The 10,294-nt window shown below is 37.4% G+C and overlaps 1 protein-coding gene across 1 annotated transcript; it reads right to left on the bottom strand.

Annotated features, from left to right (window-relative positions):
- Positions 1 to 205: 205 nt before the first annotated feature.
- LOC108979674 lies at positions 206 to 1,253 on the bottom strand. The gene is made up of 3 exons (XM_018950386.1): positions 753 to 1,253; positions 329 to 650; positions 206 to 234 (listed from the first exon to the last, which is right to left on the bottom strand). The coding sequence occupies exons 1-3, from the start codon at positions 1,251 to 1,253 to the stop codon at positions 206 to 208; spliced, it is 852 nt and encodes a 283-aa protein (XP_018805931.1).
- Between the last annotated feature and the right edge of the window lie 9,041 nt (positions 1,254 to 10,294).

The raw sequence follows: 10,294 nt of genomic DNA, 5'->3' as shown, positions 1-10,294 counted from the left end.
TGACTTTTAATCCTTCGATATTTATTCTTACACCTCGCTAATTCTCCAAAATTGTAAGCCTCGATAATGAATACGATTACAAGCCTAAAAATAATAATTCCACAAAAAGTATTTAAAAAAAAAATTCTCCACATGCAATAATAATCTCAAATAAATCATAACCTGAGATTCTCCAAAGTTCAGATCCTAACTCCTATAATTCATGCTAAGATAGAATTTCGTTACCTATAGCACCTATAACATTTCCAGTAGTCATCATGAATACCACAACTTACATAGCTAATACTTCAATCAATAACCAATATTTCTAATTGAGGAAATTAGTTACCTGTGTTCTCATTGGCGGGCACATTGGTGTCACGCAACTGTACCAAGGAGAAAACTCGAGCTGGTGCCATATTCTTTTGTCCATCTCTTGTAGCTTGAGTAGTAGCTATGTTCTTCCCAGGACAGTCTCGAAGATGGTGTCCTTCCTTTCCACACTCGAAACATGCTCCAGTTCCCATCAAACATTTCCCTGCATGCCTCTTACTACACTTCCCACACATGGGGAGCCATCCAGTCTCGCCTTGTTGTGGTCGTTGTGCATTATCCTGAAAAGGCCTCTTATCCCTATGTGATGCTGGTTGGAGTTGTTGCTGCTGCTGTCGCTTCCTTTGATTATTGTAATCGATACTTTCTTGAATGTCTTCTTCAGCAATGGTGGCACGAGTAACCAGTTCCGTGAAACTCTGAATCCTGAAAGTACGTACACGCTCCCTAATCCTGCGATTCAGACCGCGCTCAAACTTTTCAGCTTTCTTTTCCTCATCTGGAATTATGTAACTGGCAAAACGGGAAAGCTCCATGAATGTCGTAGCATATTGTGCTACCGTCATTGATCCTTGAGTAAGGTCCATAAATTGGCGAGCTCTCGACTCCTGAAGAGTTCGTGGGAAAAAGTGATCCAGAAAGATTCTCTTGAAATGCTCCCAAGAAATGGGGACTGCTTCCCCTAATTCCAACTGAACCAAAGCCTGAGTCGACTTCCACCACTTGTTTGCCATGTTAGTCAAATGATAAGTGGCATATTTCACCTTCTGATCATCCGTGAAGTAGAGCACTTTGAAAATCTGCTCCATACGTTCAATCCAGCTTTCCGCATCTAAGGAATTCAATATGCCATCGAAAGTAGGTGGGTGCTGGTGGGAGAACTGTTCTAATGTGCATCCTACTTGTGTGGTTCTACCTACCACCATATCACTATCGACCATCCTTTGAAAGAAACGTGTCGTTGCAGCAGCGAGTACTTCTGAATTATCATCTTGTACAATATTGTTCTCAGAGGGGGGGTACGCGTGGTCTTCTTCCACAAGGTGCCATTCTAACATGCATGTTTTAACAATGTCAATCAAGATGCATTCAACTACTAAAAGAAAATTTATAACATACTTACTGCAAAGCAGAACTTGCCTTGGGAGACCATGGCCTAGACATTTCTTTCCTTCATTTTCTATTTTCCAAAAAATCCTTTTTTTTTTTAAAATTCAATGCAAAAGTTTTTCTCTCTCTATTTTGAAAAGTCTACAGAATCTTTCGACCTGGGCTCTGATACCAATTGTAACACCCCGTTCCCGAAAAGTCATTTTAGAATTTTCGAGGAGCCAGTGTGCTACTACTAAACTTAAATATAAAAGCTTTTCCTTTTTAACAACGCGCCTGATACGAAAGAATTCCATAAAATAACAAACTTCAATAAATACTGAAAATCCAAAATAAAGTCTGCGGAAGCATTTATTAAAAATACAGAAGTCTTATGTGCTTATCAAAATAATTTATTTAAACCATAGAAATAGTCATAGCAAAATCTGTCTAGGCCTCAGCCTTGCCTCCCGGAGTCAAGTCCTGTCCTGCAGTCTCATATTCATAAATGTCATCACCTGGGGGGTTTAAAAACATGAAAACAAACTAAAATGAGTCGAATACTCAATAAGCAACACATTATACAGTAAACATAATAAACATAAGGTTTCTGGAAAAGCGTGCATATTCATAAATACATTCATAAATAACATGAGCATGAACATTAACTTATCTTTCACTTATCATAGGCCGTTATCCACTGTTGAGCCCCGTGAGTTAGGGTTAGCGAGTCTAAATAGATTCCGATTCCGCACGTGGCCGCGGGTTGTGGAATCCATACATAAGGAAGACAATATTGGGAGCACTACCAGCATGCACGACCTGGCAATGCAATATGCCCATAACATAGGTACCATTTTCATATCATAACATAGGCCGTTACATATTTTATCAAATCATACTTGCATACTTGTTATTTCATAGACTTCAAACAAAATCACATACGTACTTGTCATATCATATCATAGATTTCAAATGAAATCACATTATTTCAAAAATGTCGTGATACATGTTTCATCGCATAAAATCATGATTTTTCATAAAATACTTTAATGCATAAATCTTTACATAAAACCATGCATTTCATAAATAATTTTATGAAATGACTCTCACATAAAATCATGCATTTCGTAAATGATTTCATGAAATCACTCTCACATAAAATCATGCAATTCATAAATAATTCTATGAAATAACTCACAAAAAAATCATACATTTTATAAATAATTTTATGAGTAATCTCTCATATAAAATCATGTATGATTTCCCATAATTATTTTAATGCAAAAATTATCACCTAAGATCATCAATATTCATAAACTTTCATATAAAATCATGGATTTTCATAAATATATCATGATTGGGTACGTAAAGAGAAGCTTCCAAAGAAGGGCATACATGCAAAATGTTTTATAAAAGACATGCCATTTACTGTACATACGTGTAAGGGTATGATCATGCTACTTACCTTACAATGCTAATCCACTATTTCCTGCACGTAATCGGTCGCCTATAAAAATAAACACGTATTTTACATAAATTTCTAATTAAACAAGAGGTTTTATTGAAAATCTAAACTATTAAAAAAATATCCTATATTTTCTAAACCTAAAATCTTCCTAACACTGAATTATTCTAAACCATTAATCTTTGGAACAAAAAGACCTAAAGCCAGTAATTAAGAGCCCACGGAAAAATAAAATTAAAGCTCAAAATAAAATATAAGTTCAATACATTGCTATTTGGTTTAAAACTAAGGGACAAATATGTAATTTAAAAATAAAAGAATCTACCCTTCAGTAATTGAAGCCGACAGAAACGTAACTCATTCCAACTTGAAGACACAGGTATTTCTTGAGGGAAAAATAAGCCGTGCGATATCCTTACCAAGAGAGGAAGCACGCGACGAAGCGGGGGCTAAGGAGAGGGTGGCGAGTGCGGCGGCAAAGCTCTGAGAGAGAGAGGAGACGAAAAGTGAGAGAGAGAGTTTACGGGATGAACTACATGCCATGAGTGATAGAGGGAGAACGGAGAGTGAGAATCACGGCGTGAGGGAGATGGACTGACTTACGTGTGGTGGTCCGGGGCGTAGAGTAACCCAGCTGCGGCCGAAAGGTGTGGACGCTTCCGACGAGGAGAGACGGTTGCCAAGGTGGAGGCTTGGCTCTACAGTGGCTCCGAAAATACTCTGTTTTGAGGGCTAAAAATAGGGGAGGCTGGTTGTTGGCTTTTTCCGAGGCAAGTCGAGTAGTGATTCTGCTAGCTGGGCAACGAGGTGGTCAGAGGGAGGAGCTGTGTCGTGGTTATGGAGGGAGGCAAAGTTTTATGCTCTTTTGTGGGGCTGGGGTAGTGCTAACGCACGGCTTCCGTCGTGCAGGTGGTTCTCGATTTCTTGTTTCCTGGACGTGGCCTGGAGGCCGTGCATGAAGTGGGGGCAGCGTGCGAGGGCTTAAGGAGTGCGGCTTGCAGTTTGGGTTGGCGTGGAGGGGATCATAGTGCGACTTGGGGAAGAAGGTGTGGGTTTGGTTTCCATGGAAAATTTTCAGAGAGGAAAATAGCTTGGCGGCAGTGGCTATACCTTACATGCAGAGGAGAGCTTAACTATTTATAACCTAGCCAGTTGAGAGTCAAAAAGGAAAACCCTAGGACGAGAAACGTGAATGCGGAGGAAACGGATGAAGCCGTGCATGCATTGTATTGATACGCGATTGGAAGACTCACGGTGGAGGGCATTGCGGCTTGCATTCTTTGGTGAGTGAAACGTGTATATGTATATTTGTTTGAGAACGTGAAGAAAACCCTAGATAAAAAATAAAGGAAGAGACGTGCATGTACATGCACATGTGAGTGGATTGTTTGAAATTCAAAGAAGAAGAAAAATCCGGCAAGAGGAGTTGTATTGTCAAGAGGATTCAAGGGCTTGGACGGAAAAATAATAATAATAATAATAATAATGGAGCCTTAATAAAATTATTCAAATTTTATCCTTAAGAAAAAAAATATAGGGTCAGGTCATTACAAGTTGTTTATGAAAATTGGGGGAAGGCAACTTGGAGGAAGATCTTTAGTGGCTGGATGAATCCATGGGATAAAAGATTGAAGTTGTTGTGTTATTAGTATATGGCTTAAATTGCTTCGAATATATGGGTTGGTGTGTACTTGTAGCTTGCTTTAAGGGAAGCTGTTTTGTCCCTTTATTTTTTCTGCTTCAGTCATTTGATTGGTTGCAACAAAGTTAGAAGAATTTTTTGAATGACCTATAGTATATTTTGTTGAATTGAGTGTTACAAATGTTGTGGGAAATTGAACCCAATAATCACAAAGTTACATTTAATTTAAAAATATGAGAAGTTGGGCTTTGGGTTCAATTATATAGGGGATTAACATATCTTAATGTATCAACTTCCAGATTTGTATATGAATTATATTTTTAGTTGCATTCCTATGTCCTTGTCAACTGTCCATGCTGAAAAGTATTTTTTGTTTTAACATATATTATAAAGATCACTTATGCATGACAAAAATGTAGATGATTTTTACTGACACCTATGTCATTAATTTACATGTGTGTGTTTGCTGAAATATATTTTTTTGTTTTAACATATATATGCCAGGACATTTAAATGAGCAAGTTGTTAAATTTAATAACATAATATGATCAACTTATATAGGATATTGGTTAAACAACTTGATGTCATGGTTGTGAAAGTGTCTTTCATTTCCATTTAATATTAGTTAGTTTATTTAATTGTAAGAATAAATAAATGCAGAAAAATGCAGCTTTGTTCACATGGAAGCTAATGTGTGATTGCAGGGGAATATGGGATCAAGTTCTCACCATGCTTCACTTAGAGAAAGGAGGTCAAATCTGACTGCAACGTATACGCGTGTGCATCTAACCCTTCATGTTTGCTTAAAATATTTATATGTAGAATCGATGCTTCTGTGAAGAACATTAGGAACTTGCTTTGTTCATATAACTTTTGCTTCTAACTTCTATGTATAGACTGATTGGTACTTCAATCCCGTGAATGAAACAATTACACTTCTCAATGGCATTATGTTATTTATAGATGCTTCACCTTTAAATGATGATCTCAGATAATTTTCAGTATTATTTTGCTTGAATGTTCCAATTATTTAACCATCTTAACTCGATGTATTGTGGGTCTAGTAATTTGTTGCAACTCAGGCAATAACTAAACAATTAAAGTTGGTTTTTAGTGAGCTTTATGGGCACTGTAATATTAGATTTCCTTGATCAGTCTATACTTTACCAGTTATTGAAATTGTAAAATGAAATTATAAGTTTGTAATTGTTAATGTGGAATATTAATATCCCAGTTATTATCATTTGTCACAAATGTAAAACACAAATCTGACACTTTTACGACCAACTGGTGCCTAAAAATATTCCAAAGTGTCTATGAAAATTAATACCATATCCGACGATGCACTGGACAGAAGAATCAGTATTGTGACAATAGTATTTGAGACACATTCCATGGCGTCGTGAAAAGGGATATTGCGACGAGCAACAAGGTCTTTTCTATTGACTTTTTTGCAGCGAGATTGCATTCTTTTGTGATGCCTCAATTTTGCCACCAATGAAAATAATCAATTGCGGCTATGTGTTGGTATGAACGTCGATGGTCCCTGGACAAAAATGGTAGTCTTTCACCAGCATACCATATGATTTTGCGGCGATGGGCTGTGCATTTAGTGGCGATGTTGAACGCCGTAAATGTTCTTGGTTTTCACGACACTTCCGCATATGGCTACAACAAACTTTTTGAGACGGATTAGTACCGACCATCTACCTATGAACGACCCAGGAAGCAAGGCATTTTTTGCCTCGAATTTATTTGTTTTCCATGCGATTAAAATCGCCGCAAAAAATAAGTTCTGTTGTAGTGCTAGCTAGTCAATCCAAGAGACCAAATTTAGTTTGTGCACCCAAGTCTATTTGATGAAGAGACAAGCATGTACAACACTTGAACAGAAAATGTTTAAATATATGATCATATAAAATAATAAAAAAATGCATTGTATACATTGGTTACGATCTCTAACTGTGACATCAAAAGCCCTTCTTATCATTTTTTTTTTCTTTACATGTATAGTGTTTGTAATAATGGAGTGTTCGCTGGGATTGTCCATTCCTCATTTCATATCTTTTATCTTTTTATTAATATTATGCATGCATGTTATTACCAAAAATAATACACTACAAGAAATTTGACTTTTAGGGATGAAATATGTCAGTTCGAATAGTATATAATCTGTTCGAATAATAATATTGGTGGGAAATTAATTTATTTTTCCCGGGGTAAATTAACAATCATTCAAACTTAAATTTCTTTGTTCGAACGAATAGAGATTCAATTAATTTTTTTATTAGTATGGATTTGTGCATATATTTTTCCATTAAAGTAATAAATATTTTTTCCATTAATTTGTTATCATTTTCAAAATATAAAAATTTGTATATATTATATATTATGATTTGCGGAGAGTTAAAACATTTATAAATTTATAAATTACTTTTATGTAATTAACTTCAAAACTTTATAATGATTTCTTTTATGTTAAAGTTATATAAATATAACATTAAAGATAGTGTCATTTTTTATATTATCATGAACGGCAAGTAAAATGGAAACAATAAACAAAGTAGTAAACACGAGAAATAAAAACCATACATTGATTACATCTCAAATATATAATGTTCAATACAACATAAAAAAGTAAAATAATAACTAAAACGATCGTAATTATTGATTCCTTAGTATATCAACATCCTCTTGCAACATTTTAATAGATCCTTTAAGATCCCTAAGCTTCTCCATGATGGGCTCAACGAACTCCACAAACAGAGCTCGTACCTGATCGAAAGTAGCCCTAGGAGGCTGTCTCTCAACAGCGGCAGCACTACTAGAAGCTGGATCTGTGGGAGGATCACTAGGCTGCTCTGGTGTAGTCTTCCGCAAGTGCCCCTTCCTCTTGCTGAATGTGATCTTGTTAAGGGGCCCCATCTGTGGCAACCTCCGCTCAGTGGCTGACACTGTAACCCCCGATCGGAGTAGGAGGTTAGATATTAGTAGTGCAAATGGTAGACTACCTCCACTGGAAAAGCATGACTCCGATCAAATGGGGAGGAATAAATACAATGCCAGATCAATGGGATCCCCCCGTGCTATCCGCAGCAAAAATCTGGCTTGATCGATCCCGAAATCAGTCTTATGTTTTTTCGGATCGATGTTATAGCCAACAATCAAATTAAGCATTCTAAAAAATCATATACAATCAGCCTGTCGGATCACCTTGCTCCTATCATATGGAGGAGCCGATGGGTCTCGCACTAGCTGATGCACCTGATCGTCTGTGAGACCATCATCAGGTAGATCCTCATCCTCACTACCATTCGAAGTAGCATCCGAATCTACATTCGGGGCTAGCATGGAGGATGCAGCCGGTGTGTCGGAATCAGATGGTGCAGCCGCTGGTTCCCGTGTAGCCGTTGCAGGATATGCATAGGCTATACAGGAAATGTCAAGGAACTCAGCAAGAATGCGGAAAGAGAAATTAATACTCACTCCCCGGACTGATATGGTGTAGAACAGAGCATCAGCGCTAAGTTCTCCCATGGCACGGTAGAACTCACCGACCATCTCTGGATATGTAGTCCCCCATTGCTCACAGATCGGTATCCATCCCTGCTCGGTAAAGATGGACTGTATGCTCCGTCCCTCCCATGAAAGATCAGAGAAGTCAGACAAAATGACTTCACGCTCGACAAGTGTAGGCCTCGTCTCCGGAGCATGAGCTGCTGATCCACTACTTTGGCTGGACTGATCTCTCGCACGTTTTCTTCTGCTAGATGCCATTGATATACTGTTTAACCATAATGAAAGTAAGAATATAATTAACCATAATATTTGAATTATATTATTGAAGAATTATAATATATTGAACTGAATTGAAATAATTCGTTCGAACATAACATAGTCTGTTCGAACTAGAAAACTCTATTCGAATGAACTGTTCTGTTCATTCGAATAGAGTTTCTTTGTTCATTCAAATGAATTTATTTTGTTCGAATAGAAATAATGTTGTTTGGCAACTAAGAGTTCGAACGGACTAGTGTTTGTTCGAACGGAAGAAGCCTGCTTCCAGGTGACCCAATCCTGCGCGAACGGCCCGCTCTTGTCGATAGCGACTTGAGCAATGTTCGCCACGACCTGAAGCGGGATCACAATCATCAAGACCTTCTTTTCCTTGTCCTGCAAATAGGGCTTCAAAAACGACCAGCCCGTGCCGATCAGAACAATGAGAGTAAAGACCGTAATTCCCTTCAAGAAACTGAATATATAGAACAACACGTCCCATCCAAGCGCGCTACCGGTGCGCTTGATGTACAATTTTTCCTCGGCTTCACAGAGCAGGTTCAAAGCTTTGAGGATCAAAACGTTAAGCATGAAGAAATGAATACCGAAAACTGTCAACTGCTTCTTGTACAGAACGGAGACCCAAAGGCCGGCGAGAGGGAAATATACCAGAGAAAAGAGGAAGTAAATCCTCGGGAGAATGGTCTTCCCAGCGGAAAGGTAGTCCCGACGACTGCTCTTGACGTCAAGATTGTACATCGCCGACCTGACGTCCATGGAGACTGAGAGCTGGCTCTGGAGGCAGTTGGCAAAGACGAGCGCGAACTGATCAGCGTTGGTCTCACTGAATACGATGCTAAAGCCTTTCGCGTCTTTGAGCTTATCGAATGTGTAGACAAGCTTGACAAGTTTGGAGAGGAGGGCGCATGAGAGTCTGAGACATCGCCGTACTCCAGCTGCTGGAGCACGTGCATCCAAGAGTCCCGATTGTAGAGGAAGAATCCGACCTTTGTGAGATCGAGATTCGTGGCAGAGAGGGAGATCTTGGGGACGTTGACCTCCGGATGACCGTAAAAAACCACTTTACCTCCCAATTTGATTGCTCAAATTGACCGATTGATAAAAAAAAAAAAAATCTTTTATTTCTTTTACTTAGTGATTAAAAAAGTGATTTTAAGTGTATTAGTGTATGTTTTTAATTTTTAAAAATATTTAAATAGATTAAAAAAAATGAATAGAGAAATAAAAAAAAATTACAAAAGTAATTAGCTGTCAAAGTGAGCGGGTGACTCTAGATGACAGAGTAGCCTAACTCTTTATATAAAAGTATAAATATATTATTTTATAATAATTAACTCACACTAGTATATTATTGAATTTAATTATATAAGTTTACGTTATATATATAACTATATAACTATACTAGTATATATGATTAATATATAGATAAATACATATATTTTTATAAAATATGTACATTATCAAAGTTAGAATCGGAGCACAAAATTAGAGTTGACGACACCTTCGACTTTGACAACTAGGAGCAAAGTGAAGTCCGAAATCAAATTTCCAAAATTCTTACCCTATCCTAAAAATGGGATAAATAGAAGAAAAATCCATGGACCAACTCATCGGCTCGACCCCATTCAGGGTCGCAAACTGACCATAGACTTTGGATCTACCCTAAATATCAAGACAACCAATACTTGAATGTAATAATGACAAAAATTCCTTGTCATATCTAGCTAGCTAGCTTGTAGAATTTTCCCCACACAAACAACAGATGATGACTTTTTTAACCTAGATTTATAGTGGGGCCAACAGCTTTCTTTTTTATTTTTTAAGCAAGTTAAGCATTGCATAAATAAACTACACAGTTACAAAGATATCAAATTTAGTGGGATGAGAGACCTAGACAATCTTCCCAAAATAAATAAAAAACAGTACCAAAATAAAAATAAAATAAAATAATGGGATAAGTTAAAAACTTGACTCCAACCCAGTCC

Source organism: Juglans regia, chromosome 7 (assembly GCF_001411555.2).
Source record: "Juglans regia cultivar Chandler chromosome 7, Walnut 2.0, whole genome shotgun sequence".
Classification (NCBI taxonomy): Eukaryota; Viridiplantae; Streptophyta; class Magnoliopsida; order Fagales; family Juglandaceae; genus Juglans; species Juglans regia.
This window is presented reverse-complemented; position numbering and strand designations above follow the sequence as displayed.

Excerpts from the sequence above, each read along its gene's own strand:
- LOC108979674 (XM_018950386.1), bottom strand. The coding sequence starts at position 1,253 with ATGGTCGATAGTGATATGGTGGTAGGTAGAACCACACAAGTAGGATGC. Across the intron at positions 651-752 it reads ATCGCAGGATTAGGGAGCGT|CGACAGCAGCAGCAACAACT; the intron begins GTACGTACTTTC and ends AATCAAAGGAAG. Across the intron at positions 235-328 it reads GCCCGCCAATGAGAACACAG|GTGCTATAGGTAACGAAATT; the intron begins GTAACTAATTTC and ends GAAATGTTATAG.